This window comes from Salvelinus fontinalis, chromosome 22, assembly GCF_029448725.1.
Source record: "Salvelinus fontinalis isolate EN_2023a chromosome 22, ASM2944872v1, whole genome shotgun sequence".
NCBI classification, from domain to species: domain Eukaryota; kingdom Metazoa; phylum Chordata; class Actinopteri; order Salmoniformes; family Salmonidae; genus Salvelinus; species Salvelinus fontinalis.
Genome location: NC_074686.1, coordinates 5,178,899 through 5,192,456, shown reverse-complemented (window position 1 = coordinate 5,192,456; position 13,558 = coordinate 5,178,899). Strand labels below are relative to the sequence as shown.

Sequence of the window (13,558 nt, the reverse complement as noted above, 5' to 3'; positions counted from 1 at the left end):
GTGACTCAGAGGAATATGTGTGAATCTGAATTATCCCATGTTATTGAACACCTTTTTTTTCAAGCTACTGCACAGGCTCATGTTTCAAGGACTGTTAAACTCTTAGGACATGCTATCTAATTTGTGTCCCAACATTTCCCAAGGCTACTCAGAAGTACATTTAAACAAACACAGCTAATATGATAAGGGCAGAACTGATGAGGTCATCTGAGTTGACATAATATTCCTTGCTGACCCTGGCTAGAACAGGAAAGGAGCAGTATTTATTTATAAATACAAAATAATGTGCTGATATATACAGTATTCCTATACGTTCGCAAGCTATCATGTATTATGTGAGAATATGACACACAATTACTTCAGGTGTCTAGGTAAAGGTCAAATTACTTGAGTCTATAGTTTATCATTACGTTTGGAATGTCATACAGTAGATAACATGCCGTGGCCCCTAGTTGGAGGCCTTTTGGTTCCATACTACACCCGTATCCATGTGTTCTGGAGCCATATGCCCTATTCCCAGGGAGAACTGGTTTTAACAGGACCTTGAAAAAGTGGAGATCGCGTGGATTGGTACAGTATATAAAGGCGGTTGCAGCCTTGGTTGTGTGAGCGCCATACGTACAAACAAACATGAAAGTCTTGGTTCTTCTGGCTTTGCTCGGAGCAGTATGTAAGAAAAACAAATCACTCACTACAGGGAAAGTGGACTGATGTGCCTATCCTTGTTAGCTAAACTGTTTTAAAAAAAAAATCCTCTTTGTTAATGGATCCATCAGCTTGTGGCTCTTCTTATCTACTCTTCTGTATGTGAGTTTGATCGGGCTTAACTCCACACCTGATTGTTTCAGTTGCTGCCCCAGTGGAGGAGAGTGATGAGAAGGTTGTCGGAGGGTATGAGTGCCCTGCCCACTCCGTGCCCTACCAAGTGTCTCTGAACGCTGGCTACCACTTCTGCGGTGGCTCCCTGATCTCCAGCCAGTGGGTGGTGTCTGCTGCCCACTGCCACAAGTCGTAAGTACTGACAGGGAGTTATTCAACTGATGTAGGCCTATTTGATGTCAGCCCTTGGTGTTTTAGCTTTTGATTGGGACCCACTTGTTATAGACTATAACAAGTGGGACACAGTCTTTTTTTGGTAAGATAATCATATGGTCAGGAAAGAGTCCGGTATAATAGGTGATGTTGGTCAGGTAGTAGTCTAAATTTATTGTTTACTACAGTTAACTACGCTTTTTCCCAAAGCGACTTACAAGTAGCGTGTGCATACGTACATTTTCGTAACGGCTGGCCTTACCGCGGGACTTCACACAATCTCAGATATGGGCTTTACTTTTCGTTCACTCCAAAAGGATGGATTTCCTAAAACCCTCTCCTGATCCTCAGTCGTATCCAGGTGCGTCTGGGTGAGCACAACATCGAGCAGAACGAGGTCACTGAGCAGTGGATCGACTCCGCCGAGCTAATCAAGCACCCCAACTACGACAGTTACACCCTGGACAACGACATCATGCTGATCAAGCTGAGCAAGCCTGCCACCCTCAACAGGTGATTGATGAGCAGTGTTGTGGAGTAGTGTACTACATTTTGTTCAACTAGTCATTTAGTTACATCTTGTAGTAATTCTGTGGTCGTCGAACAAAATAAAAATATTGTTTGTGTTTTCAGTAGTTAATTACTGTTTTGCCATGTAGTGGTGTAGCTAACTACTGGGACGACACTACTCATCTTCCTAAAATAACATATTGGTGAAGTAGGCAAGAATTGACATACTTTCTTTTTTGGCATCAGACCTGTCTAATTCTCACTTGAAACACTTGTGTACCTAATTCTCACCTTTTTGTGTTTAATAGGCTAAATTACACATTTTGACTGGCAATTTGTAGTCTATGACATTTCAAATTTAGATATGATCATTTTTCACGGAGTAGTTTGATGTAGTGCACTACTTTTTCTAAGTAACTAGTTAAGTAAAGTGTATTTTTCTAAAGGTTAGATTTAATGTATCCTAACTTCTTACAGCGTGAAGTAATTGGTAGCTTGGTAAAACTATATTTTCAGAGTAGCTTCCCCAACCCTGGTAATGAGTCACTCTAAGTCTTCAAGATCCTTTTTTTGTCCTTTTTATCAATTTATAAATAAATATGTAATTAGTTAGGCCTATGCCATCTGTATGCTTGTGGGTTTCAATTTGTACTGACTGCTGCTATTTAGGTGGAATATACAATTTTTATTTGAACTTTACAGCTACGTCCAGACTGTGGCCCTGCCCTCCCGCTGTCCCCAGGCCGACGAGAACTGCCTGGTGTCCGGCTGGGGCAACACCATCACCAATGGAAGTAAGTGAGAGGCTGGGAGCTAAATGTAGAAGTTGCACCTAACCGTAGGCTTAGGATGTGACTAGCCAACCCTCAATCTTAAACGTAAAACTATTAGGCGAATACAAAATAATCTGATCCTGTATTAGTGGCTATGGGCCCTCTCTACAGTTCCATAACTATGCCATGATTTAGAGGACACAAACTACAGGGGAAATCAGAGGGGATTGGGATTTGAAGTTAATACGTGCTTTCTTTGATTAAAGCAAAGTTACTTGAAGGGTATGCTTTTTTTGTGTACATGATGCATACCATTTCAAACGCAAATGGTCTAGGGCTGACTTGAATGCACACAACACAGCACCTCTCGTGAAGAATGCTGCATGTTGAATGAGAGGCTGTGTAGTAAGTGTGGCATAGCATACTCATTGATTTATTTCTGCTTTGCCAGACAGCTTTCCTACTAAACTCCAGTGCCTGAGGCAGCCCATCATCGATCACAGAATCTGCGCGAATGCTTACCCCCATCTGTTCACAGAGAACATGGTATGCTCCGGATTCATGCACGGAGGAGCCAGCAGCTGTCAGGTTAGTCGGCCTAAACCACTGAGAAGAAGGGGGTGGAGATACCGATATAGGACTGTTTGACTATACTATCAGGTTCAGCCACAGCCTTTTCCTGCTTTCATTCTTCATTCCCTCTACCACTTGTATTGATAATAACCCTCTACCCAGCCTCTCCTTTAGATGATCTTACTACAGTTACAGTATTCTGTCTCCTGAGAATATTCACTTTAATTCTGACCTTTTTATCCTCTCTCTCTGCCTTTCTCTCTCTGTGTGTGTGTGTGTGTGTGTGTGTGTGTGTGTGGGTGTGTGTGTGTGTGTGTGTGTGTGTGTGTGTGTGTGTGTGTGTGTGTGTGTGTGTGTGTGTGTGTGTGTGTGTGTGTGTGTGTGTGTGCGCGCACGCACGCAGGGGGATTCCGGTGGACCCCTAGTGTGTAATGGTCAGCTCCAGGGTGTGGTGTCCTGGGGTTACGAGTGTGCCCAGGAGGGACACCCCAGTGTCTATGCCCGCGTTTGCCAATACAACATCTGGATCAGCGATATCATGAGAAGCAACTAAACACACACACACACACACACACAGTGTTGAACACACACAAACGTACTGTAATGCTCACACATTCATTCAAGGTCACACTAACTATGCCAATCAGAAACATTCACTCTACCTCTGAGTCAACAGACAGTGTATCAGTCAATACGTTTGGATACTGTGCAGCACTCTCACACCCTGTCAGTAATATACCGTTTGAAACACACACACACACTATATCCCGCGCAGACTATACCCTACCCCCAGAGAGGTTTAGGCTATATCTATAAAATGACCTACAATAAATCCTATATCCGTGTGTTGTTTTTTCTTCAAAATGATTCAAACTGTTCTTCGTAACACCGACAGGTACAAAACATTGTGATGGGAACAGCATGTGAGTCAAACAGTTGTTGGGGGGGTGTTGCGTTTTGTAGTTGAAGGGGCTGTTCACAGACAGTTTAGTTGATCATATTGGTCTGCTCCTTTCAGGAATACATGTTGACATTTTCAAAGAACATGATCTCAGAGACCTCTCATCTCTCAATGAGCTGTAGCCTACAGTATGTTACCCCCCAAATGCCACCCTATTCCCTATTTAGTGCACTACTTTTGACCAGGGCCAACAGGACTCAATAGGTCAAAGTAGTGCACTATATAGGGAATAGGGTGCCATTTGAGATGCATTCCAAGCCTGTCACAAGGGATATCAACTATTGTCTTTTTCAGGTTGTTAAGAATAGGTTGTAAGGGGAAAATGTGCATTACTTTAAGGTTTATATAAATGATAGGTGTGTACAATCCTGTTACTCTGGTTGTGTAAGTTGCAGTTTTCACATAACTCTGTACCTAATTCACCACGGCTCTGCGCATCTCGTGTTCTTACCCCCATTCTCTGTACTCTGAAACCGGCATGTTGAGAACCAGGTGTCTCTGTTCCGAATGAAGTCTCTCCTTCAGTTCTTAGTACTTGCAGGAGAACACAGAGGACTCCGAATATATATACAGTGGGGAGAACAAGTATTTGATACACTGCCGATTTTGCAGGTTTTCCTACTTACAAAGTATGTAGAGGTCTGTAATTTTTATCATAGGTACACTTCAACTGTGAGAGACGGAATCTAAAACAAAAATCCAGAAAATCACGTTGTATGATTTTTAAGTAATTAATTTGCATTTGTAACAAGTGACATCAATAAGGGATCATAGCTTTCACCTGGATTCACCTGGCCACCTGGTTTTATATACTCAGTGTACATTCCCACTATGCACATAGAATAGGGAACTGTGACTTATATTATGCTTCCTGTATTCAGTTAATGTGAGCATTCAGACCTGCGTTACTGATTGAACTTTCGTAAACTACATTTCAATCTACAACAGAGACGGAATGCAATAGGACATTTTATTAAATCGTTTGGGGAATGGTCTCGTCTCCAAGGGACATCTTCGGAACCAGATGATGTGATAGCAGGAAGCTCTATGCCGGGCTACTGGCATCGAAACCCTCCAAAAAATAATATAAGTTACTCACCGGGGAGAAGCAACAATTGGATCTTAAGATTGAAAACAATGATTCATTAGATGTAAAAGATATGCATGCGGAGAATAGAACAAAAGAGAGATTATGCTGTCATGGAAAGTATTATATGAATTTTTTCTCAATAAAGCATGGCCTGCTGAGCGTGATGCTGATGTGTTTAGATGAAATGCTACGTATGCTTGTACGTAGAACCCAATCACGCATGTTGTATTGATAAAATGAGACGTTTGCTTTGCATCGAACACAGGCATGCATGCCGTAACGCGAAGCGATAGGGACATGTGCCCAAGAGTGTCTGACCCAATGTTGGTCTGCTGAGGGACTTGCACTGTTCCATTTGAGAAGGTGCAATAATGAATGGCTGCCACCGCTACATGCATGACTGCAATTGGAAACTCGACAGGTGGTGTTGCCAACTACTGTGGTTGCAGCTCCAACTCTGAACAAGTGACCAGTGTGGCGTTGAGGTGAACGATTACACTGTTGCATTACTTAAAGGTGAGAAGTCAATCAGAGTTTGGAAAGTATAGAAGAGAGACTAGAAAAAGGATGACGTGGAGCAGAGAGAGTTCAAGTGAGAAGATGTTTAACATGGAAACATAACTAAATCATTTCGTGTTTAAGCGAGCTCTAAAGTGCTGCATTATCTCAGTTCACTGGTCACTATGGCTACACCCACCCGTAGCACGCGCTCCAGCAGGTGTATCTCACTGATCATCCCTAAAGCCAAAACCTCATTTGGACGCCTTTCCTTCCAGTTCTCTGCTGCCTGCGACTGGAACGAATTGCAAAAATCTCTGAAGTTGGAGACTTTTATCTCCCTCAACAACTTTAAAAATCTGCTATCCGAGCAGCTAACCGATCGCTGCAGCTGTACATAGTCCATCTGTAAACTACCCACCCAATTTACCTACCTCACCCCCATACTGCTTTTATTTATTTTACTTTTCTGCACTTTTGCACACCAGTATCTCTTCTTGCACATGATCATCTGATGATTTATCACTCCAGTGTTAATCTGCTAAATTGTAATTATTCGATTTATTGCCTACCTCATGCCTTTTGCACACATTGTATATAGATTCTCTTTTTTCTACCATGTTATTGACTTGTCTATTGTTTACTCCATGTGTAACTCTGTGTTGTTGTCTGTTCACACTGCTATGCTTTATCTTGGCCAGGTCGCAGTTGCAAATGAGAACTTGTTCTCAACTAGCCTACCTGGTTAAATAAAGGTGAAATAAAAAAATAAAAAATAAAAAATGATAGTGCAGCATTAACCCATTAGAGTGCTTGAGAGTAAGGAAATAATGAGTAGGGTGGAAAACCAGATCAGCCGAACATATGTCACGGGAAGGAACAAAAGCCCCAAAATAAGTTGTAAACTCACCGCAAAGATACCATAGGGAAGGGAAAGGCGATACCTAGTCAGTTGCGCAATTGACTGCATCAGGAATGAGAGACGGATTACCGAATGAGTTCCAAAAAAAGGTATAAATACAAATACGCAAGCAACCGAAAAAATGACCATTCAGCACCTCCGAATCACTCATTACTGTCATGCACAGGGCAGAAGTCTGCAACAGCTCAATACATTGGAGGTGCCAAAAGAGGCATTTTTCGGCTGCTTGCTAAATTTTTGTTAGATATTTTTGGAAGTAGATACCGGCCCGTAACAGAGGTAAATTAAAATAGTTGCTCAGCAAAACTCAATATTTCGTGAGTAACAAACGTATTTTGACATTATAACACTTACAGGTGTTTCCTGGTCGTTAGAGAGGGGACATGGCATAGTCATAGTAGACATACAGCATCTAATGCATAGATTACTGGGGAAACCTATTCCATCTCGGGAGACTGAAAAGATTTGGCATGGGTCCTCAGATCCTCAAAACGTTCTACAGCTGCACAATTGAGAGCATCCTGACTGGTAGCATCACTGCCTGTTACTGCAACTGCTCGGCCTCCGACCGCAAGCCACTACAGAGGGTAGTGCGAACGGCCCAGTACATCACTGGGGCCAAGCTCCCTGCCATCCAGGACCTCTATACCAGGCGGTGTCAGAGGAAGGCCCTAAAATTTGTCAAAGACTCCAGCCACCCAAGTCATAGACTGTTCTCTTTGCTACCGCACAACAAGCGGTACCGGAGAGCCAAGTCTAGGTCCAAGAGGCTTCTAAACAGCTTCTACCCCCAAGCCATAAGACTCCTGAACCCAGACAATTTGCATTGCCCCCCCCCCCCCCCTTTATACCACTGCTACACTCCGTTGTCATCTATGCATAGTTACTTTAATAACTCTACCTACATGTACATACTACCTCAACTAACAGGTGCCCCCGCACATTCACTCTGTATCGGTACCCCCCTATGAATAGTCTTGCTATTGTTATTTTACTGCTGCTCTTTAGTTACTTGTTACTTTTATCTCTTATTCTTATCCATATATTTTTTAAACTGCATTGTTGGTTAGGGGCTCGTAAGTAAGCATTTCACTGTAAGGTCTACACCTGTTGAATTCGGCGCATGTGACTAATACAATTTGATTTGATTTGATTCCCTACTACGCATTGCGTGCAGACCGTTAATAAAGATTGTGACAGTGAGCAAGCTAACAATGATGTCGTCAGATAGATATATAAGCATGAATTACTTTTCTCGAGCCACTTATCCATGTAATGCTACCCATAACCTATGCTACCCATAACCTATTCTAAAGAATAGATTTGGATATACTGTATCTCTGTGCACTTCCTGCAAAATAAAGTTTATGACACAAGACGTATTGCTTACCAAACAGGCCTAAGTGGGCCTAAATGTTAATGATAGACTTCCTTCAGCAGAGAGACTCTACCCTTGCTCCATCCAATGATTGCATCTTACAACTTACTGAACTGGTATTATCCCATAACTACTTTGTCTTTGAGTCAGACTTTTTCCTTCAGATTTGGGGTGTAGCCATGGGCTCCCCTTTTTCCTCCAACTATGCAAACCTGTATGTGGGACAATTTGAAGAAGCATTCCTTTATTAAACAGAGACACACCCCTTACTTTCTAAAATATTTCTATGGAAGAGATACATAGATGATGTCTTTGTGCTCTGGGAAGGAAGTCAGCAGGAACTAAATTAATTCCAAACTCTGGTGCACGAGAGCTCTGAATACCTCAAAATTCACCATGCAGACTGATGAGCGAAAAATAAACTACCTGGACTTATGGATCATCAAAGAGAATGATGCATTACACACAGACTTATACACAAAGCCCACAGATCACAATACCTTGCTATGTGCTGATAGTATGCATCACCTTCCCCTCAAGAATGGTCTACCATATAGCCAGTAATGCAGGGTTAAACGAATCTGTGGCCACCAGTCAGATTTTGACAGCAATGCTAACAAAATGACAGGCTACAAGGACAAAACTCTTGATGCTGCAATGATGAAAATATCTCAAAAACCATGAGAGGAGTTACTAAAAACTCAACCAAAGAAGAAAAACAACGCAACCATCTTTTGCACTAAGTACATCAAGGGTTCGGAGAAAATGAAAGCAATCCTGAAAAAGCACTGGCATATTCTGCAATCAGACAAAAGAAATGGCACACCTCTTCAAGGAACTCCCACTGGTGGTCTATAAGCGTGGTCGCAATTTTGGAGATATTTTGGTGAGATCTGACATGTCCCCTGAGCCCACTCAGACACTCTTGACACCCATCCCAAATGGGAACTACAAATGTGGCTCATGCGCACAGTGTAATAGCACTGTAAAAACATCCTTCTTCAGACACCCACATGATTAACGAGATGTGGTGTGATCATAACAACATACAGGAACTCAAGTCCTTTTGTTCACCTGACTTAGAATTCCTCACAATCAAATGCCGACAGCATTATCTACCAAGAGAATTCTCTTCGATCATAATCACAGTGCATAATCACAGTGTATATCCCCCCCCCCCCCCCCAAGCAGACACATCGACGGCCCTGAAAGAACTTCATTGGACTATGTAAACTGGAAACCACATATCCTGAGGCTGCATTTATTGTAGCCGGGGATTTTAACAAGGCTAATCTGAAAACAAGGCTCCCCAAATTCTATCAGCATATCGATTGTGCTACCAGGGCTGGCAAAACCCTAGACCACTGTTATTCTAACTTCCGTGACGCATATAAGGCCCTCCCCGCCCTCCCTTCGGAAAAGCTGACCACAACTCCATTTTGTTGCTCCCTGCCTATAGACAGAAACTAAAACAGGAAGCTCCCGCGCTCAGGTCTGTTCAACGCTGGTCCGACCAATCGGATTCCACGCTTCAAGATTGCTTCGATCACGTGGAATGGGATATGTTCCGCATTGCGACGAACAACAACATTGACGAATACGCTGATTCGGTGTGCGAGTTTATTAACAAGTGCATCGGTGATGTTGTACCCAGAGCGTCTATTAAAACATTCCCCAACCAGAAACCGTGGATTGATGGCAGCATTCGCGCAAAACTGAAGCGCGAACCACTGCTTTTAATCAGGGCAAGGTGACCGGAAACATGACCGAATACAAACAGTGTAGCTATTCCCTCCGCAAGGCAATCAAACAAGCTAAGCGTCAGTACAGAGACAAAGTGGAGTCGCAATTCAACGGCTCGTGTTAACCGTGTTAACCCTCGCAAGGCTGCAGGCCCAGACGGCATCCCCGGCCGCGTCCTCAGAGCATGTGCAGACCAGCTGGCTGGTGTGTTTACAGACATATTCAATCAATCCTTATCCCAGTCTGCTGTCCCCACATGCTTCAAGAGGGCCACCATTGTTCCTGTTCCCAAGAAAGCTAAGGTAACTGAGCTAAATGACTACCGCCCTGTAGCACTCACTTCCGTCATCATGCTTTGAGAGACTAGTCAAGGACCATATCACCTCCACCCTACCTGACACCCTAGACCCACTCCAATTTGCTTACCGCCCCAATAGGTCCACAGACGACGCAATTGCATTCACACTGCACAGTGCCCTAACCCATCTGGACAAGAGGAATACCTATGTAAGAATGCTGTTCATCGATTACAGCTCAGCATTTAACACCATTGTACCCTCCAAACTCGTCATTAAGCTCGAGACCCTGGGTCTTGACCCCGCCCTGTAAAACTGGGTCCTGGACATCCTGACGGGCCGCCCCCAGGTGGTGAGGGTAGGAAACAACATCTCCACCCCGCTGATCCTCAACACTGGGGCCCCACAAGGGTGCGTTCTCAGCCCTCTCCTGTACTCCCTGTTCACCCACGACTGCATGGCCATGCACGACTCCAACTCAATCATCAAGTTTGCAGACGACACTACAATGGTAGGCTTGATTACCAACAACGAGGAGAGGGCCTACAGGGAGGAGGTGAGCGCCCTCGGAGTGTGGTGTCAGGAAAACAACCTCACACTCAATGTCAACAAAACAAAGGAGATGATCGTGGACTTCAGGAAACAGCAGAGGGAGCAGCCCCCTATCTACATTGACGGGACAGTAGTGGAGAGGGTGGAGAGTTTTAAGTTCCTCGGCGTACACATCACGGACAAACTGAAATGGTCCACCCACACAGACAGCGTGGTGAAGAAGGCGCAGCAAGCGCCTCTTCAACCTCGGGAGGCTGAAGAAATTTGGCTTGTCACCAAAAACACTCACAAACTTTTACAGATGCACAATCGAGAGCATCCTGTTGGGCTGTATCACCACCTGGTACTGCAACTGCTCCACCCATAACCGTAACGCTCTCCAGAGGGTAGTGAGGTCTGCACAACACATCACCGGGGGCAAACTACCTGCCCTCCAGGACACCTACACCACCCGATGTCACAGGAAGGCCATAAAGATCATCAAGGACAACAACCACCCGAGCCACTGCCTGTTCACCCCGCTATCATCCAGAAGGCGAGGTCAGTACAGGTGCATCAAAGCGGGGACCGAGAGACTGAAAAACAGCTTCTATCTCAAGGCCATCAGACTGTTTAACAGCCATCACTAACATTGAGTGGCTGCTGCCAACATACTGACTCATCTCCAACCACTTTAATAATGGAAAAATTGATGTAATCAATTCATCACTAGCCACTTTATATAATGTTTACATACCCTACATTACTCATCTCATATGTATATACTGTACGCTATACCATCTACTGCATCTTGCCATCTTGATGTAATTAAATGTATCACTAGCCACTTTAAACAATGCCACTTTATATAATGTTCTCATGCATCTTGCCCATCAACTGCATCTTGCCTATGCCGTTCGGCCATCACTCATTTATATATTTTTATGTACATATTCATATTCATTCCTTTACACTTGTGTGTATAAGGAAGTTGTTGTGGAATTGTTAGGTTATATTACTTGTTAGATATTACTGCATGGTCCGAACTAGAAGCGCAAGCATTTCGCTACACTCGCATTAACATCTGCTAACCATGTGTATGTGACAAATAAATTTGATTTGATTTGATAGCTGTCTGCATCTGGGTCTTATCCTGAGTTGATGCAATCAACGCAAAAGTTATTGCAGACAAGAGATTTAACAGCGAATGTCTGTTGAATGTCTGATATAAAAACCCACTAGATCTCGCTGCTGGGTAGGGTTACTGCCTTCAGTTGGAGTATATGTATTCTCCTCATTTTGATATAGTCCTACCCTGCAACTTGGCTTGTAAGCCTACCTGGCAACCTTGTGACCATGTAATTAGGAGTTAGGTGTATTTAGACAGTTCCAAAGCGATATTGCAAGAGATAGGTATGAGTACATGTTAAATGCCTTTGCTTCTTCAGAGGTACAGATGTAAGGGATAATAGCCTACTATGCTATACCAGCAGAGGGCAGGCTTGTTCATTTAATGTCCATGTGTTTCTTTCCCACCATTCCTATACATGAAGTTTGGTGCATTGGCCTCAGAAAGAAGATAGCCTACACCATTAGCAAGTTCACCGACCACCTAGAAAGGTACCCTATATGAACTAACTGACCTTAGATCAATGCTTCCATGCAACTTAACTGGTGCAGTGACAAGACAGGGTTGCGTGCCAAATGACACCCTATTCCCCATAGTTGATATAGTGCACTACTATTGACAAAAGCACGAGTCAAAAGTAGTGCACTATAGGAATATGGTGCCATTTGGGATGCAGCCAGGGAGAGGGGGTGAAATTACTTTTTCAACCTTAATGACATATGAATCAAAGCCGCCTACAGTATCCTCTCCTGTGCTCAGGCATATGTCATAGTGGCTATTTTATGTTCCTTCTTGTAAACTCAGCAAAAAAAGAAACGTCCCTTTTTCAGGACCCTGTCTTTCAAAGATAATTCGTAAAAATCCAAATAACTTCACAGATCTTCATAATAAAGGGTAAAGGGTTTAAACACTGTATCCCATGCTTGTTCAATGAACCATAAACAATTCATGAACATGCACCTGTGGAACGGTCGTTAAGACACGCACAGCTTACAGACGGTAGGCAATTAAGGTCACAGTTATGAAAACTTAGGACACTAAAGAGGCCTTTCTACTGACTCTGAAAAACACCAAAAGAAAGATGCCCAGGGTCCCTGCTCATCTGCGTGAACGTGCCTTAGACATACTGCAAGGAGGCATGAGGACTGCAGATGTGGCCAGGGCAATAAATTGCAATGTCCATACTGTGAGATGCCTAAGACAGCGCTACAGGCAGACAGAACGGACAGCTGATCGTCCTCGCAGTGGCAGACCATGTGTAACAACACCTGCACAGGATCGGGACATCCGAACATCACACCTGCAGGACAGGTACAGGATGGCAACAACAACTGCCCGAGTTACACCAGGAACACACAATCCCTCCATCAGTGCTCAGACTGTCCGCAATAGGCTGAGAGAGGCTGGACTGAGGGCTTGTAGGCCTGTTGTAATGCAGGTCCTCACCAGACATCACCGGAAACAACGTCGCCTATGGGCACAAACCCACCGTCATTGGACCAGACAGGACTGGCAAAAAGTCTTCACTGACGAGTCGCGGTTTTGTCTTACCAGAGGTGATGGTCGGATTCGCGTTTATCGTCGAAAGAATGAGCGTTACACCGAGGCCTGTACTCTGGCGCAGGATCGATTTGGAGGTGGAGGGTCCGTCTTGGTCTGGGGCGATGTGTCACAGCATCATCGGACTGAGCTTGTTGTCATTGCTGGCGATCTCAACACTGTGCGTTACAGGGAAGACATCCTCCTCCCTCATGTGGTACCCTTCCTGCAGGCTCATCCTGACATGACCCTCCAGCATGACAATGCCACCAGCCATACTGCTTTTTTCTGTGCTTGATTTCCTGCAAGACAGGAATGTCAGTGTTCTGCCATGGCCAGCGAAGAGCTCGGATCTCAATTATTCAATTTCTGTTAGTCACATGTCTGTGGAACTTGTTCAGTTTATGTATCAGTTTTTGAATCTTGTTATGTTCATACAAATATTTACACATGTTAAGTTTGCTGAAAATAAACACAGTTGACAGTGAGAGGATGTTTCTTTTTTTGCTGAGTTTAGGTTCATATTGTCCTTGGATAAGGGAAATACTTTATCTGTATTAGCAGTGAAGTGTTTTTAATGGAA

General features: G+C 43.8%; 1 protein-coding gene across 2 annotated transcripts; it reads left to right on the top strand.

Annotated features, from left to right (window-relative positions):
• The first annotated feature begins 576 nt into the window (after nt 1-576).
• LOC129819607 (trypsin-3-like) lies at nt 577-3,467 on the top strand. 2 transcript variants are annotated; one of them, XM_055876001.1, is made up of 6 exons: nt 577-670; nt 861-1,011; nt 1,384-1,545; nt 2,245-2,340; nt 2,771-2,903; nt 3,292-3,467. In XM_055876001.1, the coding sequence occupies exons 1-6, from the start codon at nt 631-633 to the stop codon at nt 3,439-3,441; spliced, it is 732 nt and encodes a 243-aa protein (XP_055731976.1). In that variant the 5' UTR covers nt 577-630; the 3' UTR covers nt 3,442-3,467. The 2 variants fall into 2 exon arrangements, with proteins under 2 accessions (XP_055731976.1, XP_055731975.1); XM_055876000.1 differs by having other exon boundaries at nt 849-1,011.
• The last annotated feature ends 10,091 nt before the right edge of the window (nt 3,468-13,558 follow it).

Excerpts from the sequence above, each read along its gene's own strand:
- LOC129819607 (XM_055876000.1), top strand. The coding sequence starts at position 631 with ATGAAAGTCTTGGTTCTTCTGGCTTTGCTCGGAGCAGTAT. Across the intron at positions 1,012-1,383 it reads GCTGCCCACTGCCACAAGTC|TCGTATCCAGGTGCGTCTGG; the intron begins GTAAGTACTGAC and ends CCTGATCCTCAG. Across the intron at positions 2,341-2,770 it reads ACCATCACCAATGGAAGTAA|CTTTCCTACTAAACTCCAGT; the intron begins GTGAGAGGCTGG and ends TTTGCCAGACAG.